At 50.4% G+C, this 20,143-nt stretch overlaps 1 protein-coding gene across 3 annotated transcripts in view; it reads right to left on the reverse strand.

The window, feature by feature from the left end:
- Nucleotides 1-554: 554 nt before the first annotated feature.
- Nucleotides 555-20,143, reverse strand: part of SUPT5H (SPT5 homolog, DSIF elongation factor subunit) — a 118,703-nt gene continuing 99,114 nt past the window's right edge. For all 3 annotated transcript variants that reach the window (XM_079985308.1, XM_079985307.1, XM_079985306.1), the window contains 16 exons: nucleotides 20,007-20,100; nucleotides 18,996-19,132; nucleotides 16,265-16,420; nucleotides 15,885-16,031; nucleotides 15,021-15,167; nucleotides 14,720-14,845; nucleotides 12,235-12,319; nucleotides 10,724-10,828; nucleotides 8,980-9,082; nucleotides 8,007-8,134; nucleotides 7,399-7,504; nucleotides 7,135-7,293; nucleotides 6,035-6,203; nucleotides 3,635-3,838; nucleotides 2,895-2,990; nucleotides 555-1,074 (listed from right to left, as the gene is read on the reverse strand). In XM_079985308.1, coding sequence (XP_079841434.1) covers nucleotides 931-1,074; nucleotides 2,895-2,990; nucleotides 3,635-3,838; nucleotides 6,035-6,203; nucleotides 7,135-7,293; nucleotides 7,399-7,504; nucleotides 8,007-8,134; nucleotides 8,980-9,082; nucleotides 10,724-10,828; nucleotides 12,235-12,319; nucleotides 14,720-14,845; nucleotides 15,021-15,167; nucleotides 15,885-16,031; nucleotides 16,265-16,420; nucleotides 18,996-19,132; nucleotides 20,007-20,100 — 2,106 coding nt within the window. In that variant the 3' untranslated portion in view covers nucleotides 555-930. The remainder of the gene's footprint in view (nucleotides 1,075-2,894; nucleotides 2,991-3,634; nucleotides 3,839-6,034; nucleotides 6,204-7,134; nucleotides 7,294-7,398; nucleotides 7,505-8,006; nucleotides 8,135-8,979; nucleotides 9,083-10,723; nucleotides 10,829-12,234; nucleotides 12,320-14,719; nucleotides 14,846-15,020; nucleotides 15,168-15,884; nucleotides 16,032-16,264; nucleotides 16,421-18,995; nucleotides 19,133-20,006; nucleotides 20,101-20,143) is intronic.

A 20,143-nucleotide genomic window follows, 5' to 3' on the forward strand; every position in this document is an offset into this window, starting at 1 on the left:
CCATCGAGTCCAACCCCCTGCCAAGCAGGAAACACCATCAGAGCACTCCTGACATATGGTTGTCAAGCCTCTGCTTAAAGACCTCCAAAGAAGGAGACTCCACCACACTCCTTGGCAGCAAATTCCACTGCCAAACAGCTCTTACTGTCATGGAAAGGTTGATTTGTTTTTAATTGCTTTTCCTCTTTTTGTGTTCTTTTTCTTTTCTTTTTTATTATTGTAACTTTTTTGAAATCTTAATAAATATTATTTTTTTTAAAAAAAGAGAATAAAAATATGAATGGCTAGGAGAGAACGAAAATATGAATGGCTCTGCCTCAGCGGGTCAGAAGCTGTAATGCTTCTGAATCCCAGGTGCTGGAAGCCAAATGACGGAAGTGTTGCTCTTGCGCTCAGGTCCTGCTTGCTAAGGTTTCCCACCAGCGTCTTCTGGCTGGCCACTGTGAGACCAGGATGCTGGACTGAGTGGGCCATTGGCCTGATCCAGCAGGCTCTTATGTCAAGTCTTGAATGCGACGGTTTCTCTACTAAGGTGAACACAGCCCAGGCGTACGTGGTGGATGAGACTATTTTATTATAACAAGCTACACACTGGATGGCAGCAGAGGGCCTAAGGTGCTACGAGAAAGAGAGAGAGAGAGAGAGAGAGAGAGAGAAGGGAATACGGTTGTGCTCCACCCACAGGCTTCTGCTAAAGTCACTTTATGCATATTTGCAAGACTGTCCCCCCCAACCCACCCCCAGAAAAAAGGAAATCACCTGCTGAGCTGCGGAAACAAGCAGCAACAGAGAAAAAAAAGAACACGGAAAATAAAACTTTCTTTGGAGCGAAACTGTACAAGGACATGCTGTACCAGTCTGCAGGTGATATGCTTAAAAGAAGAAGAACGAAATAAAGCAGCCGCCCACACAAAAAATGGTTCTTCCTCTCTAGGCCTCCAGCAGCTTGCCAAGGAAGCGCAGGTTGAGGATCTTGAGCTGCTCTTCCAAGTCCATGCGGACGATGCCATCCTCTCCGTCAATGCTCAACAGGACGCCGGTGGCCTCTCGGTCCTCTCCCAGGATGACCTTGACCTGCAGGATCGGGAGAAGCTCAGGGTCACTGATCCAAAAGCTGGAGCCACCCCACCCCACACCTCATCCCCCCAAAAAACCCCCACACTGGCCCAAGTGCGCACAGATAGGACCAATAGTAGGGACAATTAACAAATGCAACAACTGTGTGGTACGCTGGCAGCGCACGGAAACGCCATTTACCTTCCCGCCGGAGTGGTACCTATTTATCTACTTGCACTTTGAAGTGCTTTCAAACTGCTAGGTGGGCAGGAGCAGGGACTGAGCAACGGGAGCTCACTCTGTCGCGGGGATTCGAACTGCCGACCTTCCGATCGGCAAGTCCTAGGCTCTGTGGTTTAACCCACAGCGCCACCCACGTCCTGATAATGGGCCTAATTGCAGGCAGAGATGAAACAGCATACAGGGCAGGTTCAAAAAGTATCTACATGGTGCTTAGAGAATAACTTGCACCTAAATATTAGTAAGACAAAGGAGATGGTGTTGGACTTCTGGAGGAAGAGAGGAGAACCTACGCTGTTGTATATCGGGGGGGCGTGTGGGCGTGTGGAGGGAGTCTCCTTTAAATTCCTGGGAGTTTACCTTAGTGAGGACCTCACTTGGAAAATCAACATAATTCAGGTGGTCAGAAAGAAGAAGAAAAAGAAGAGTTTGGATTTGATATCCCGCCTTTCACTCCCTTTAAGGAGTCTCAACAAGTGGGGCTGAGAGACTTCAGAGAAGTGTGACTGGCCCAAGGTCACCCAGCAGCTGCAGGTGGAGGAGCGGAGACGCGAACCCAGTTCACCATATTATGAGTCTACCGCTCTTAACCACTACACCACACTGGCTCTCAGAGCCCACAGAGACTCAATTTCCTCAGGGTCTTGCGAAAGAATAATGTTAAACAACAACTGATGAACTCCTTTTCTCGGTCCACAACAGAAAGTGTCCTCTCATATTGTATCACAGTGGGGTATGCTGGCCTGACAGCCACGGACAGAAAGTCTCTACAGAGGGTGGTGAACACAGCACATGATATCATGGGCTGTCCCCTGAGCCCGCTAGATGACATTGCAAGGGATCGTTGCCTTAGGTCAGCGAGAAAAATTCTCAGGGACGATTCACACCCTGGCCAGCACCGCGTTAATCTTCTACCCTCGGGCAGGAGATATAGAAGTATAATCAGCCGTACCAACAGGCTAAAAAACAGTTTCTATCCGTGGGCTGTTAGGCTGCTGAACAGAAAATATATTGCAACTGACTTTTGGGATTGGTGTGTTGTGCAACAAGCACACAGAGTGCAATGAGACTGATTGTGTGTGGGGAGGGAGGCTCGGTTAATTTCACTGTACACAGGTTGTACGTTGACAATAAAGGTATTATTATTAACCGAAAACAACCGTGATTAAAACGGAACGAGCAGCAGTTGTGTACAGTCTCCACCAAACTGGGTTGACTGGCAGAGAGCCTCATGCAAAAGGGCTCCCCTGGCCACTGTCACTGCTGCCAGTTTCTTAACCCTCTCCTAGTATTGTCTTTCCCTCTGTGATCTGGGACCCGACCCCTGCCAATCAGGAGGGGAGACCATCAACCACCACCGAGAATGAAAGTTGGGGTTGAGCAAGAGCGCTCCTGTGTTAACCCTCTTCAGGACAGGAGAAGCACAGTGACAACCTGCTTCCTCCTGTTCCTCTACTGTTTCGGACTATAAACTCTGATGGGAGTGGTACCCCAAAACATCTTGGAAGGCATGGGGGAAGGCTGCCATACAATATTTTTGCAAAAAAAGGATCATCACAGCAAAAGGACTTGAGACGGGAGAAACATCTTGCACGTACCTTATTGTTCTTGGTTGGTATCACAGGCTCCAGGTGCTCGCTCGAAATGCTGACAACCTTCTCGCTGTCCTTAAGGTAGACTGAGCACATCCCACCCTATCAGGGCAGAGGAGGAAGGAGGGACAGAGACAAGAGGGGAGGGAATCAAGGTGACCGGTTGCAGATGTCAGGGCAAGCAAGTAATTAATCCAGAATGCGGCAGCTAAACTGGTGACTGGGAGCGGCCGCCGAGACCACAAAACACCAGTCCTGAAAGATCTTCATTGGCTCCCTGTGCATTTCCAAGCACAATTCAAAGTGTTGGTGCTGAACTTTAAAACCCTAAACGGCCTCAAAGACTGCAGACATTGTTTTTCATGGGTAGGGCTCCAGTGGGATCCTTCATTCCTTATAATGCACTTTATTTGAGAGTAAGGGGTGCTCAGAACTGGGGCAGGGGAAGGAGTAGGAGGGGGGGAGAACTACATAGAGATTCATCTGGAGTATGAAGAGCATCTAAACAAATCCCTGGCTGTTTCTCACGCCCCAGACTAGGGCAGAATGGCTGCTTTTTCTTGAGTCCAGGCCTTAGCTAGACACTTTGCAGGACAAAAATGCCCTGCTCTGCTCTTATTGGGTTTGACTAATGGGAAGCTCTGCTACTGAACCCTGTCCAACTCTTTAAATCTTCTCCCCACCCCTGGTTCCCCTCCGTCTCCTGACCAACCCATGCAAACAGCTATACCCATCGATACACTTACGGTCACGCTGCGGATGACTCCGGTCTGCCCCACGACCTGGCTGTCCAAGTAGGTGTCACGTACTTTGACCTGGATGTCGGTGGTGACCCAGTCGCTGGAGCTCTGCTCGATCCCGGAACCTGGTGTGTGGGGGTTGTAAGCTCCAGGAGAGGGAACCCCTGGGGTCATAGGGCTGTAGCCCACTGGGCTAGGGCTGGGACTAGCCTGGAGAGACAGACAGAGAGACAGAAAGTCAACGAGTTATCAGGGTTTGGTTGACGTCAAAGCGAAATGCATCTCTGTGGATTTAACAGAATGCATTGCTAATTAGACATCTATAGGATTACGCTGCTGTAACACGTTCCTTGGCTCCCAATAATATATGGGAATTGGGGTAGTCACATGCCCACCTTCTTTAAGGTAAAGGGACCCCTGACCATTAGGTCCAGTCGTGGCCGACTCTGGGGTTGCGGCGCTCATCTCACTTTACTGGCCGAGGGAGCTGGCGTACATCTTCCGGGTCATGTGGCCAGCAGGACTAAGCCGCTTCTGGGGAACAAGAGCAGCGCACGGAAACGCCATTTACCTTCCCGCCAGAGTGGTACCACGGGGATTCGAACTGCCGACCTTCCGATGGGCAAGTCCTAGGTTCTGTGGTTTAACCCCCAGCGCCACCCACATCCCATAAAGGTAAAGAGACCCCTGACCACCCATCAGGTCCAGTTGTGCCTGACTCTGGGGTTGCGGCGCTCATCTCACTCTATAGGCCAAGGGAGCCGGCATACAGCTTCTGGGTCATGTGGCCAGCATGACTAATCCGCTTCTGGCGAACCAGAGCAGCGCACGGAAACGCCATTTACCTTCCCGCCAGAGTGGTACCTATTTATGTACTTGCACTTTGACGTGCTTTCAAACTGCTAGGTGGGCGGGAGCAGGGACCAAGCAACGGGAGCTCACCCCATCACGGGGATTCGAACCGCTGACCTTCTGATCGGCAAGCCCAAAAGGCTCAGTGGTTTAACCCACAGCGCCACCCCCACCTTCTTTAGGGCTACTTAAAAAAGACTTGCATACTCTGAGTGACATAGGGCGGTGTACAAATGTAAAATGTAATAAATAGTACCCTGTTTCCCCGAAAATAAGACAGTGTCTTACATTAATTTTTGCTCCCAAAGATGTACTAGGTCTTATTTTCAGGGGATGTCTTCTTTTTCCATAAAGAAGAATACGGTACACATTTATTGTCTAATTGTGAGTCAGCCAGACTCCGTCGGGGCAGAGCGAGCAGCAGGCGGCAGCTTGTCTTGGCGGCGGCGTGGGCTCTCTGATTTAAAGAGACCTCGAACTGCCTGAACAGCTCCGGCTGCGCTGTGGCCAATCAGTGAGCTGCGTGACGGCGCCCGCCGCTACGGTCCAGAGGAATCATAGAATCATAGAGTTGGAAGAGACCACAATGGCCATCGAGTCCAACCCCCTGCCAAGCAGGAAACACCATCAGAGCACTCCTGACATATGGTCGTCAAGCCTCTGCTTAAAGACCTCCAAAGAAGGAGACTCCACCACACTCCTTGGCAGCAAATTCCACTGTCAAACAGCTCTTACTGTCAGGAAGTTCTTCCTAATGTTTAGGTGGAATCTTCTTTCTTGTAGTTTGGAGCATTGCTCCGTGTCCGCTTCTCTGGAGCAGCAGAAAACAACCTTTCTCCCTCCTCTATGTGACATCCTTTTCTATATTTGAACATGGCTATCATATCACCCCTTAACCTCCTCTTCTCCAGGCTAAACATGCCCAGCTCCCTTAGCCGTTCCTCATAAGGCATCGTTTCCAGGCCTTGGACCATTTTGGTTGCCCTCCTCTGGACACGTTCCAGTTTGTCCGTGTCCTTCTTGAACTGTGGTGCCCAGAACTGGACACGGTACTCCAGGTGAGGTCTGACCAGAGCAGAATAGAGGAGTCAGACGCCTTACGGTAGCTTCGGGGGCCTTATATTCAGGGAGGCCTTATGTTCGGGGGAGACCTTATTATCAGGGAGGTCTTAATTTCGGGGGGGGGGGGGTTGCCTTATATTACAGCGAGAGGCAAAACTGGAAGTAGGTCTTATTTTCGGGGGAGGTCTTACTTTTGGGGAAAGACGGTAATACTGACTGTCTGCTTCTGTGTTTAGACAGAGGCACAGGTTGATTTATATGTGGCATAAGAGCTACAGTGCACGTGGCAAGATCTTAAGCTCTTTGCATTTCTGCAATTCATTTAAAAGTTTGCTGGCCCAAATCTTCTATGATACAAGTGCACACGTTCTTTGCGGGAGCGAGAAAATCAGTCCGCAAGCCTTTAGCTGCTTTCAAGGGCAGCAGCCTCAAAGCCATGCTTTTGGTTGCGTGTATTAAGGAGACCCAAACCCTACCCAATCTCAACCGTACCTGGTAAGCCATGGGAGACGGTGTTGGGTGGTAGCTGGCCGGAGAGTGGGTGTTTTGGTAGCCGACTGGGCTCGGCGCCACTTGATGGAAACTCTGGGGGCTTGGACTCGGCTGGTAGGAGCCCTGCGGGGATGGAACGGCGTAGGGAGAAAACTGGTCTGTGTTATACCTGCCGAGAGAGAGAGAGCTTTGATCAGGAACAGGTGGGGAGGGATGGAAACACAGTCAAGTCTTCACTGCCCTCCGCCAGTTGCTTCCTCAGATTAAGCTCTGCGGTATTACACTCAGAGAAATGGTCTTGACCTTTAAAGCCCTTTGTGACTTAGGGCCCTCGTATCTACGGGACCGCCTCTCCTGGTCTGCCCCACAGAGGACCTTAAGGTCCATAAACAACCAACGTTTAGAGGTCCCGGGCCCTAAGGAAGTCAGACTATCCTCCACCAGGGCCAGGGCCTTCTCAGTGATGGCTCTGGCCTGGTTGAATGCTCTGTCTCATGAGACCAGGGCCCTGCAGGATCTGATTTCTTTCCGCAGGGCCTGTAAGACAGAGTTGTTCCGCCTGGCCTTTAATTTGAATTCAGCCTGATCTTTTATTTCTCTTTTCTTCCTTCCCCCTCCCCTTTTATGAAGATTACCCGCTCTGAGACTCCACAGCTAATTCTCCCCTGTCCTCCTCGCTGGCCCAAGTAGGACCCATTCAGCCAGCTAGCCCTGGGGATTATCTAATGCTTATTTCCCCTAAATTGATTTTTGAATATTGTTATTCATGTTTTTATACTGTATTTTATGCTGCTTTTATAATTAAGTGTTTTAAATTTGTTGTTAGCTGCCCTGAGCCCGGTTTTTGAACTGGGAAGGGCGGGTTATAAATAAAAATTATTATTATTATTATCCTGAATTCTTTGGGAGAACATCAGTTTACTCCACAGATGAGGACTGTAAAGCACTAAGAAATTCACCCACATCTTAGGCAAATAAAATCCTTTTTGTTTCGCTTTCTCCATTCGCAGAGATCGAGAGAGTTCAGGGGGAGGAGGGAGGAGGCAATACAATTCCTGGAAGAAGCAACAAACCCTCCCTTCCAACTCCAGCACACTTACATAGCTGGGGTCCCAGGCGTCTGAGGGTTGTACGGCGGGTTAACCTGCGGGGAAGAAGGGTCGGGATAGCCAGGAGTCTGTGGGTTGGGGGTTCCGCCATAGCCTTGTGGAGAAGGGGTGGGCTCGTCGTCAAAACCATAGTCAAACTCTTCATCCGCCCTACAGAAAAGGAAGGGGGGGTTGGAGGAGGCAAAAGAGGTCAGCTGGGCCCAAACGGATTCGCGCCTCTCCACCCACCCTCCTCCTCCGATGAGGAACACTAACCTGGAGGGAGTGTTGGGGTTGTTGGGGTCCCAAGCCCCACTCTGTGCGGGGGTCCGGCTGCCGTCGTGCAAGGGGGTTTGAGAGCCGTAATGAGGAGTCCGGTTTCCTGAAAGGTGGACGCATGTCATGAGATTAACACCCAAGACCAGAGGGTGAAAAAGGCAGCATCTTTTACATGTATACCAGTGCTATCCTGGAAATCTCCTTTCTCTTGCTTAATTTATTCCGCTCCTTAAAATTAGTAAGAAGAAGAGTTTGGATTTGATACCCTGCTTTATCACTACCCGAAGGAGTCTCAAAGCGGCTCACAATCTCCTTTCCCTTCCTCCTCCATAACAAACACTTTGTGAGGTGAGTGGGGCAGAGAGACTTCAGAGAAGTGTGACTGGCCCAAGGTCACCCAGCAGCTGCATGTGGAGGAGCGGGGAAGCAAACCCGGTTCACCAGCTTACGAGTCCACCGTTCTTAACCACTACACCACACTGGCTCTCAGTAACTTTATTGAGCTGTGGTTCGTTAACTAACAGGAAACCACACCCAACAGGTAAGACCTGACTGTTCTCCCCACCTCTGCCCCCAAGTGGGCCCCCCTCCCATCCTCTACTCACCATCATGCGACGGAGTCTGTGACCCATACATGGGCGTGCGGGACCCTGACCCGTACATGGGGGTCTGAGAACCGTACATGGGTGTCCGTGCATAAGTGGAGGTCATGCCACCTGGTTTCTTTGAACCGCTGCCAGAGGGGAAAGGGAAATGCTCGTTAGATAATAACAGAATCTGGACACACACACCCTTCACTTTCTAGAAAAGAACAGACCCCTCATTCCCCAGGCATAAGGAGGAGCTATCCATTCATTCTCCATGTGGGCTGGGGCCAATGGGAGCCCGTCATCTAGACACCACCACCTGCAGCCAATGAACGGCCAGGGATGCTGGGAGTTGTAGTCAAGCAATGCACGGAAGGTCGCAGGCTCCCAAACCTAGTCCAAATTTGCACTAAAAGCTGGGCCAGTCTTAGTCTGAAGGCAGCCCTGTTTAGGGAAGCTTTTAATGTTTGATGCATTACTGTATTTTAATATTTTGTTGGAAGCCACCCAAAGTGGCTGGGGTATAAATAATATATTATTATTATTATTAGCAGCTCTGATGGGAAGGTCCGTGAGAGGTTCAAGGAAGTCAACCAGTTTGGTGGAATCATCTTTCCACTGGGGTAACATAAAACCCCTGCTCTATTTTTCAGCGTATCCACAGTCCCTGAATGCAGGGAGCACAATGTGTTGGCTCTTCTGTGCCTCTGGGAATCCCAGGTAGTAGGGGACCCCAATCTAGTGTATATTACCAGTGTGTGTACAACAGGGGGAGGGAACTTGTGGGCACCCAGCTGCCACTGGACTACAACTTCCCCCATCCCTGACCACTGGCCTTTGAGTCCAGCAACTTCTGGCAGATCCCGTAGGTCCTCCCCCTCTGCCCCACCAGGACTTGCAGGAGTTAGGTGTCTAAAGTGTCTTCCCACGCTGCCCCTCTGTATCCCTTATTCAATCCTGAACCCAGACACACTGCCCTGCCGGCTCTTACAAGGTCGTGAGACGCTGTCGGTCCACAGAGATGGTCTGGCAGGTGGAATGTAGCTCCACGCGGGCGGTGGATTCCGTGGCATCCTTGACCATGCCAATGTAGCCTGTGAGAGATCAGAACCGAGCTTGTTAACCTGGGACACCTAGGGTGTTGGGATATTCCGTTCCACCTTAAGGAACAGGCATGATTGTTGTGTGTCACATGCCTGTTTACACTCCAGCACAGCTTGCTGGGAACTTCCGTTTGCTTTTGCTGCTTTGCTTTGGACACGAAGGAGATCAGACATGTTTCCTTTTCTCCTGATGTACGCTGAATAAACTGCTCGTAAATATGCTCACACAGCCTCTCCTGCCACTTCTGTTTGCGCAGCTTTTACTCTGCTGAGTAGCGTGCCTTGGCTTTCGAAGCTCGGGTCGCAGATTCATGCTGCACCAAGGACTGGAGTTCGCCTGGCACATCGGCCGGTGGGCTGGAGCCAGCTGGGGGCCTGCCAATTGCCCCCGTTTCCTTGGCTGCATGCCAACATAGGGGGCACTGCCAAACTAAGCCAACTTCCTCCACCACATGCCTGGGAAACTGAATCCCTCGTCTGTGGATGTCTACCATTGCCAAACTATTTTCATTTAACTGCGGATCACTTACAATCCCAGGGCTTCATGGGGTGATAATCCTGGCAGGGGCGAGTTAAGAACATAAGAAGAGCATTGCTGGATCAGACCAAAGGCCCATCTACCCCAGCATCCTGTTCTCAGCGGCCAACCAGACGCCCATTATGGTAAACCTGCAAGCGCATCCTGAACCTATGCTATATGAATCTAATAGCTGCATACCGGGGGGGGGGAACCTTTAACCTCATGCAACTACCACCTCCAGGGAAGGTAATGACGCTCAACTCAGTTGAAAATGGCTTTTCAACTGGGAGTTCTTTCCAAACCAGTTTTCCCAGTCCTGCCCTAATTAATGTGCTGCAGAACTAACGGGAGACAACCTGGAAACACTGCTGTTTTAATCACTTTAAGTATTCTTTTTTTTTTTTTGCATATAATTTTTTATTAATTAACATCAAAAAACAAAACAAAACAAAACATATTAATTTCACATCGTTTTTCACAACTTATTTCTTTTTTTGGACTTCCCTCAGCTGTTCCGTAAATCATCCATAGTTATAATTTTAATTACGCATTTCTCAGATTTATATTGACATTATTTATCTCTTCTTACTTTTTCACAGTGCTTCTTTAAATCCCTTTAGCGTCATCTGTCCCTCACTTATATGTTCCAGATATTCCACAAATTTCCCCCAGTCCTCGATGAACTTTTGGTCTCTTAAATATCTAATCTTCCCTGTCAGTTTATCTAGCTCTGCGTAGTCTAACAGTTTCATTCTCCAATCTTCCAGAGTCGGTATTTCTTGTTGTTTCCATTTCTGGGCCAGTAACACTCTTGCTGCTGTTACTGCATATTGAAAAAATTTACAGTCTTTTCTTTTTATCTCATTTCCTACTATTCCTAACAGAAAGACTTCTGGTTTCTTTATGAATGTATATTTTAGAATCTTCTTCAGTTCATTGTATATCTTTTCCCAGAAGTCTTTCACTTTCTTACATTCCCACCACATGTGATAAAAAGTACCTTCTTTATCTTTACATTTCCAACACTTATTGCATGTCTTATACTTTAAGTATTCTTAACCTGTTCCAGGACCCGATAGTGAAAGGTGGGCAAGAGCGAGGGGACAGCTTACCTTTGTAGGGGCCTTGGGAAATCCGCACGGTCTGCCCAATGAGGTCGTTATCTCTGCGCCCGCGGCCTCGGCTCATCCCGCCTCCTCCAAAGCCGCCGCGCTGCCCTGCGGAGCGGGAGGAGGAACACAAGAGGTGTAGCACAGACACACAAACACTCCCAAAGAGACCCCAGCTTGTCGGAAACGTCAGCGGTTGCAAGCCTGGGAAGATGCAAAATGTGCATCTTCCTCCCCTGCTGTAGTCGTGCACAACCTCCCCCACCAATCTCATCAACACCTTCAATTAAGGTAGGTAGCTGTGCTGCTCTGACGCGGTCGAAATGGATTAAAAAATTAAAAATTAAAAAATTGTCCAGTAGTGCCTTAGAGACCAGCTAAGTTTGTTCTTGGTATAAGCTTTCGTGTATAAGCTTCAGATATCTGAAGAAGTGTGCATGCACACGAAAGTTTATACCAAGAACAAACTTAGCTGGTCTCCAAGGTGCTACTGGACATTTTTTTATTTTTTATATATATAATCATCATTATATACACCCTACCACCCATAGACCTCAGGGCACAACGTAAAAATTACAATACAGTGGTACCTTGGTTTAAGAACAGCTTAGTTTATGAACAACTTGGATTAAGAACGCTGCAAACCCGGAAGTAGGTGTTTTGGTTTGTGAACTTTGCCTTGGAAGCAGAACATGTTCCGCTTCCTGTTGAGTGTAAATTGAGTCCCCCGCTGCTATGGGAAAGCACGCCTTGGTTTAAGAGCGGACCTCCAGAACGGATTAAGTTCGTAAACCAAGGTACCACTGTATAAAAAAACAGAAAATACATAACAAAAGAGAAGGTAAAGGTAAAGGTAAAGGTACCCCTGCCCATACGGGCCAGTCTTGACAGACTCTGGGGTTGTGCGCCCATCTCACTTAAGAGGCCAGGGGCCAGCGCTGTCCGGAGACACTTCCGGGTCACGTGGCCAGCGTGACATCGCTGCTCTGGCCAGCCAGAGCCGCACACGGAAACGCCGTTTACCTTCCCGCTGGTAAGCGGTCCCTATTTATCTACTTGCACCCGGAGGTGCTTTCGAACTGCTAGGTTGGCAGGCGCTGGGACCGAGCAGCGGGAGCGCACCCCGCCGCAGGGATTCGAACCGCCGACCTTTCGATCGGCAAGTCCTAGGCGCTGAGGCTTTAACCCACAGCGCCACCTGCGTCCCAACAAAAGAGAAGACAACCCGATAATTCCCCCTTGCACAACACATTTTTTAAAGGGCACCAGGTGTCAATCAACCTTCCCCACTGGCAGCGAAGAAGCAGGTGCGTGTCAGCGTTCACAGTTTTGGAGGGATTTGGTATTTGTTTTAGTGCCTAGAATAACAGACCCACAGCATATTCGGCGGCTCCCTTGTTCCTTCCAGTCTCCTGCTGCCGTTCATTTGCAGCAGTGCACCTCCTTGCTGGGGGGAGGGGGCAGAAGGGGGAAACGGGTGCAACTCAGGTCCCAGGACGCACCAGCATACGTACCTCCGGCGCTGGGATGCATGGGACTGTTGATGCGAGGACTCATGGGCTGGAAGCCGCCAATGGTGAAGTTTGTGACATCCCGGGGCTGGGGGGAAATAAGAGGAATGAAAAGTTCGGAAAACATCAGTAAGCCCCCACTGCACACCCCGCAATCTGGTGCAATGCTTCGGAAAAGGAGTCGGTGAGGAACAGGAGGGGGAGAGGGTGTTCTTGCTTCTGGTCCACCAGAACTCGTGGACATCTAACAATGCTGATGTTGGAAGATTCAGGATGGGGGAAAACAAAGCACTTGTTAAAACAGAGCATAGTGGAAATGGCTGCCACAGGAGGCTGTGATGGCTACTAGACACCATTGCTCTACTTTGAATCCCAGTTTCAGGAGGCTGCAGGAGGGCGGACGGCTGCTCTTGTGCTCAGGTCCTGCTTGCAGGCTCCCCATTGAGGCACCTAGAATCATAGAATCATAGAGTTGGAAGAGACCACAAGGGCCATCGAGTCCAACCCCCTGCCAAGCAGGAAACACCATCAGAGCACTCCTGACATATGGTTGTCAAGCCTCTGCTTAAAGACCTCCAAAGAAGGAGACTCCACCACACTCCTTGGCAGCAAATTCCACTGTCAAACAGCTCTTACTGTCAGGAAGTTCTTCCTAATGTTTAGGTGGAATCTTCTTTCTTGTAGTTTGGAGCCATTGCTCCGTGTCCGCTTCTCTGGAGCAGCAGAAAACAACCTTTCTCCCTCTTCTATGTGACATCCTTTTATATATTTGAACATGGCTATCATATCACCCCTTAACTTCCTCTTCTCCAGGCTAAACATGCCCAGCTCCCTTAGCCGTTCCTCATAAGGCATCGTTTCCAGGCCTTTGACCATTTTGGTTGCCCTCCTCTGGACACGTTCCAGTTTGTCAGTGTCCTTCTTGAACTGTGGTGCCCAGAACTGGACACTGTACTCCAGGTGAGGTCTGACCAGAGCAGAATACAGTGGCACTATTACTTCCCTTCATCTAGATGCTATACTCCTATTGATGCAGCCCAGAATTGCATTGGCTTTTTTAGCTGCCGCGTCACACTGTTGGCTCATGTCAAGTTTGTGGTCAACCAAGACTCCTAGATCCTTTTCACATGTACTGCTCTCAAGCCAGGTGGCCACTGTGAGAACAGGACTGTCTGGCCAGAGTAGTGCATGTTCTGGTTATCTCCCACTTGGACTACTGCAATGCGCTCTACGTGGGGCTGCCTTTGAGGGTGACCCGGAAACTGCAACTAATCCAGAATGTGGCAGCTAGACTGGGGACTGGGAGCAGCTGCCGAGACCACATAACACCGGTCCTGAGAGATCTGCATTGGCTTCCAGGACGTTTTCGAGCACAATTCAAAGTGTTGGTGCTGATCTTTCAAGCCCTAAACGGCCTCAAAGGCCCAGTATACCTGAAGGAGCGTCTCCACCCCCATCGTTCTGCTGGACACTGAGCTCCAGCACCGAGGGCCTTCTGGCGGTTCCCTCATTGCAAGAAGTGAGGTTACAAGGAACCAGACAGAGGGCCTTCTCAGTAGTGGCGCCCACCCTATGGAACACCCTCCCATCAAATGTCAAGGAAATAAGCAGCTATCCTATTTTTAAGAGACATCTGAAGGCAGCCCTGTTTAGGGAAGTTTTTAATGGTTGATGCTGTATTGTTTTTAATATTCAGTTGGAAGCTGCCCAGAGTGGCTGGAGAAACTCAGCCAGATGGGCAGGGTATAAAGAAGAAGAAGAAGAAGAAGAAGAAGAAGAAGAAGAAGGAGGAGGAGGAGGAGGAGGAGGAGGAGGAGGAGGAGGAGGAGGAGGAGGGACAAGATGAGCCAATGGCCTGACGAAGCAGAATCCTATTATTTATTAAATTTGTAGACCACACTATACCCTTAGATCTCAGGGAGGTTCACAACCTAAAATGACATTTTCTGTTTGGCCACTATGGGAGGCAGGTTGCTGGACTAGAAAGGCTCTGCTTGGGACCTTGTGAAACCTAAAGGACTACTCAATTCGACAGCCGTGATAGACCACTGTGGATGACAAGGAGAGAAAACAATTTGCTTCGTGCAAACTTTACTGGGCCTTAAGGTTACCCCTCCAACCAGCTTCTTTACATCGCAAGGTTATTAAATGTATTAGTCAGAGGGCAGCTAGTAGCAATGTTGAACCACTGATGTCCTTTCTAAAAATGATGACGCTGAGACGTGTTCACATGGAGGTGTGCATATTATCAACAACAACAGTAAGGTTCTAAAGAAATAAAAAACAAAGCACTAAGTGGGTTTGTGCATGGAGAACGAGGTCCGCTCACACAATAGAACCCCCCACCCAACAGTTCCATGCAAACAACAATGTAGTTGAATCCTTGCCCCTGCCCCAAATCTATTGCCAGCAACTGCTGGTTGGTCAGAGGGGTTGCAACCAAGATTAACATGCCCCTCCTGAGAGGTGAACTACTTTCCCTTCTTACCTTTGAGCCCCCGGCCAGAACCAAATGGCGCGTCTTGCACACAAACATGCCCCCGTTTTCCACCAGCTTCTTGCAATGCAGGAAAGCGAAGCTCCTGAAGAGGTGGCGGATCTCGCCCTCGCGACCCTGGAAGGAGAGGGAGGCAGCAAGGGGCACTTTAGTTCAATGGCAGCGAGCGTAGCCTGGGTTGTGTTGGACGCCATGGCAGAGCTGTCAGATGCAATGGGCAGGATGCCCTGCGCACCCAGAGCCACCCCCAGCTGTGCAGCTCAGGACCCTCGGAGCCTGCCCTGCTCCTCACCGAGTGGGGCCCGTCGATGACTTTCACAATGTCTTTGACATGGATGTTGTTCTGCTCAGAGTCCAGCGCCACGGCAAAGCGGTTGTCCTTCTTCCGGTTCACAGCCTGGTGCCTGACTGTCACCACTTTGCCATACATGTTGAGGACCTGGGGGCGGAGAAAAGGCTCAGAGTCGCAGGGTTGGGAGATGTGAATTCTTTGATGAATGCTGTATGAAGAGCGAGGCATACGCTATGTCCTTGCGCACGTGTGCATACACAAGATCAGCTGAAGATAAAAGGTAAAGGACCCCTGGGATGGTTAAGTCCAGTCAAACACAGCTATGGGGTGGACTCATTTTGCTTTCAGGCCGAGGGAGCTTGCGTTTGTCCACAGACAGCTTTGCAAGTCATGTGGCCAGGAGGACTAAACCACTTCTGGTACATTGGGACACTGTAACAGAAACCAGAGTGCACGGAAACACCGTTTACCTTCCTGCCGCAGTAGTACCTATTTATCTACTTGCACTGGTGTGCTTTCCAACTGGTAGATTGGCAGAAGCTGGGACAGAGCAATGAGAGCTCACCCCGTCGTGGGGATTTGAACTGCTGACCTTCTGATCGGCAAGCCGAAGGGGCTCAGTGGTTTAGAGCACAGTGCCACCAGCTGAAAATGACTTATTGTGCCTTAACCGTTAAGAGATCCCAAGTGAACATTCTTGCTTTGTAATTTAAAAACCCCCACATTTGTCAGTTCTGGATTTGATCCATTAAGGAAAGCAAAGTAAGATAAAACCACGCAAGGTGCAAGGCAGTCTATGATGTAAGGAATGGAAGGCAGCAACTCCCATGACCCAACCAACCCGCAAAGGCAGCACCCACCTACCTGGAAGGTCTCCCGCTCCAGGCGGACAATGACCCCCACTGTCTGGGGGTCCAGCTGCACCAGCTCCCCCCACTCGTGCTGGCCGCCAACATCCACGCCAGAGGCTGTCTCCGAGCAGAGCTGAAGGTCTCGGGGGAGGACTTTGAGCTGCAGGAGGGAAGGGAGTGATCTCAAAAAGGCACTTTTGACATTTTGACTTACGTAACATAGCACAGATGCAGAGAGGAGAGGTAATTACGAGCTTGGTTCAAAGGCAGGAGACTGGGGATGTGTGAGTGGTAAGGTACACATCACCAAAAACCACCGAGACTCTCAAGACACCCCACCACCACCAAGGCCGAGACAGAGGCTGTTTTTCTCTGCCTGCCAGCCTCACTCACCTCATGCATTGTGAGGTCGGAGAAAAGGATTACGAAGTTCTCCTCCACACGGACAATCAGTCCCGTGTCGCCCTCAAAGCGGCCGGCAATCACCTTCACGTGGTCCCCCATTTTGAAGTATTTGCGCAACTCCTGAGCCGGGAATTCTAGCATGTCCTAGTGGGGGAGGAGGAGGGAGAACAAAGAACTGATGGAAACCGGAAGAGAGAGGGCTCTTGTGCTTGAATCCTGCTTGTGGTTTTTCCATAATGGGCATCTTGCCGACCACAGTGACACCAGAATGCTGGACTACGTGGGCCACTGGGCAGATCTAGCAGGCTCTTCTTATATTCCGTCACCATCAACGAAGCCAGCCAATAAAAAAAAAGCAGCGTGTGTCTCATGCAGGCATCTCATCTAGGATGCTGGACTAAATGGGTCTTAGGCCTGATCCATAGAATCATAGAGTTGGAAGAGACCACAAGGGCCATCGAGTCCAACCCCCTGCTAAGCAGGAAACACCATCAGAGCACTCCTGACATATGGTTATAATAATAATAATAATTTATAATTTGTACCCCGCCCATCTGGCTGGGTTTCCCCAGCCACTCTGGGCGGCTTCCAACAAAGATGAAAGATACACTAAAATGTCACATATTAAAAACTTCCCTGAACAGGGCTGCCTTCAGATGTCTTCTAAATGTCAGGTAGATGTTTATCGCTTTGACATCTGATGGGAGGGCCTTCCACAGGGTGGGCACCACTACCGAGAAGGCCCTCTGCCTGGTTCCCTGTAACTTGGCTTCTCGCAGGGAGGGAACCGCCAGAAGGCCCTCGGAGCTGGACCTCAGTGTCCAGGCAGAACGATGGGGAAGGAGATGTTCCTTCAGATATACTGGACCGAGGCCGTTTAGGGCTTTAAAGGTCAGCACCAACACTTTGAATTGTGCTCGGAAACGTACTGGGAGCCAATGTAGGTCTTTCAAGACCGGTGTTATATGGTCTCGGCGGCCGCTCCCTGTCACCAGTCTAGCTGCCGCATTCTGGATTAGTTGTAGTTTCCGGGTCACCTTCAAAGGTAGCCCCACGTAGAGCGCATTGCAGTAGTCCAAGCGGGAGATGCCCTGGATACAGATTTGACCTGTGCCTCCATGGACAGCTGTGAGTCCAAAATGACTCCCAGGCTGCGCACCTGGTCCTTCAGGGGCACAGTTACCCCATTCAGGACCAGGGAGTCCTCCACACCTGCCCGCCTCCTGTCCCCCCAAAACAGTACTTCTGTCTTGTCAGGATTCAACCTCAATCTGTTAGCCGCCATCCATCCTCCAACCGCTTCCAGACACTCACACAGGACCTTCACCGCCTTCACTGGTTCTGATTTAAAAGAGAGGTAGAGCTGGGTATCATCCGCATACTGATAAACACCCAGCCCAAACCTCCTGATGATCTCTCCCAGTGGCTGCATGTAAATGTTGAAAAGCATGGGGGAGAGGACAGAACCCTGAGGCACCCCACAAGTGAGAGCCCAGGGGTCTGAACACTCATCCCCCCCCCCCACCACTTTCTGAACACGGCCCAGGAGGAAGGAGCGGAACCACTGTAGGACAGTGCCCCCAGCTCCCAGCCCCTCAAGACGGTCCAGAAGGATGTTATGGTCGATGATATCAAACGCCGCTGAGAGATCCAGCAGAACTAGGAAACAGCTCTCACCTTTGTCCCTAGCCCGCCAGAGATCATCACATGGTTGTCAAGCCTCTGCTTAAAGACCTCCAAAGAAGGAGATCCAGCAGGACTCAAGGTGTCTGTGCTCATCCCAGCCACAAGCAGGCACTCCCCCCCCCCCCCCGCCACAGCAACGAGGGCTCACTCCCATGTCACATTTCAGCTTGTGGTTATAGATATCGCTTGGCAAACAGCCTACATTGGCTGTTCCCTGACTTTGGGGGCCATTGGACCCACGTACCTACGGGACCGCCTCTCCTGGTATGCCCCGCGGAGGACCTTAAGGTCCACAAATGACAACATTTTGGAGGTCCCAAGTCGCAAGGTGGTTAGATTGGTCTCAACCAGGGCCAGGGCCTTTTCAGTAGTGGCCCCGACTTGGTGGAAAGCTCTGTCACAAGAGACCAGGGCCCTGTGGGACTTTTCCGCAGGGCCTGCAAGACAGAGCTGTTTCGCCTGACCTTTGGTTTGGACTCGGTCTGACCCTTTTGTTTCCTTCCCCTTATGGTTTTGATCTATGGGCTACTTTTAAAATGAGGCTGCATTTTAAACTGCATTTTAACCTGTATTTTCAATAGGGTTTTTTCCCCCTATTATGATTTTACTGTAATTTTACTGGTGTTAGCCGCCCTGAGCCCAGCTCTGGCTGGGGAGGGCGGGGTATAAATAAAATTGATGATGATGATGATGATTATCCCCATGGCTCCATAAATTAATCCCCAGCCCCTCCTGCCCTACAGAACAGAGGTTTGCACAATCCACGTAAGGAAAATAGTAACACAATACAATTCAGAACAGTGACCATTGATTCCACATCTATTCGAAATCCAATTAAAACTACTTAGGTTGAATTCAACGAAACGGATGAATTTGATCCAATGATCTAAGATTTCCAAAGCCATTTACACCTCCCGCGGCCCCCTAGGTAATCCCACTGCCTACTTTGGGAACTACGGCTGACATCATTATGCACTCAGGATGCCATGACGCCAGAGAGAGGAAGAAGGGAGAAGGCAGGGAGCCACTGTACCTTGAGGTCTTCATGCTTCGGCATGATGGTGATCTTGTTCCCGTCCACGCTCAGGATCTTGCCTTGCAGGTTGATCAACTCCCCCTCACACACCTCCACGTTGTCGCCGGGCTGGAAGTTGTGCTCCCGCTCCTTCCCTGAAAGCCGGAAGGAGGTAAGTGAGGCGGCGCAACCTGGGCAGCTTGCCACAGCCTCCTTCCTGAGAGAGGACAGCGTGCGGCGCGCTCCGATGGCCTTGGCCTACCTGGAAGGCGCAATGGACCCGGGACCATTGGAGGCTGTGGGTCCTCTTGGCGAGGATCCGCATGAGCTAGGAGCGAGTGCCTGGCGAGTCACAGAGGAGCACACCAGAGGCGGCAAAGGCCAGCAACCTCACTCTATGGGGGGCTGCCCTTGAGACTGACCCAGAAACTCCAGCGGGTGCAGAATGCTGCAGTGAGACTCCTCACGGGGTCCTCGCCGCAGGATCACATTCACCTGGTGCTATACCAGCTGCACTGGCTCCCAGTGGCATACAGGATCAGGTTCAAGGTGCTGGTTTTAACCTTTAAAGCTCTATGTGGCCTAAGACCCTCGTATCTATGGGACCGCCTCTCCTGGTACGTCCCACGGAGGACCTTACGGTCTTCAAACAAAAACATCTTGGAGGTCCCAGGCCACAGGGAAGTTAGGCTGGCCTCAACCAGAACCAGGGCTTTTTCGGCTGTGGCCCCGATCTGGTGGAACACTTGGTCACAAGAGACTAGGGCCCTGAGGGACTTGATATCTTTCCGCAGGGCCTGCAAGATGGAGCTGTTCCTCCAGGCCTTTGGCCAAGGCACAGTCTGACCCCCCTCCTTTGGCAATCTTTGCGGAGCTCTGGCCCAATGGCTGCCAGTGGCTTGAATTAATTAATTTTATAATGAATGATTTTAGAATTTTGTGTTACTTTTATTGTTGTTAGCCGCTTTGAGCCCGTCTTCGGCTGGGGAGGGCGGGATATAAATAATTTATTATTATTATTATTATTACCTGTGCTTTCCGTCACCACCTCCAAGTCAATGCCTTCCGGTTGGTCTTCAAATTTCTCCAGCTCAGACAGGGTGGGCTTCACTCCTTCTGTGATCTGACGATGCCCAGGAGACAGCACGGGTGGTTTGGAGGGGGAG

The sequence above is a fragment of the Podarcis cretensis genome (assembly GCF_951804945.1).
Source record: "Podarcis cretensis genome assembly, chromosome: 8".
In the NCBI taxonomy this organism is placed as follows: domain Eukaryota; kingdom Metazoa; phylum Chordata; class Lepidosauria; order Squamata; family Lacertidae; genus Podarcis; species Podarcis cretensis.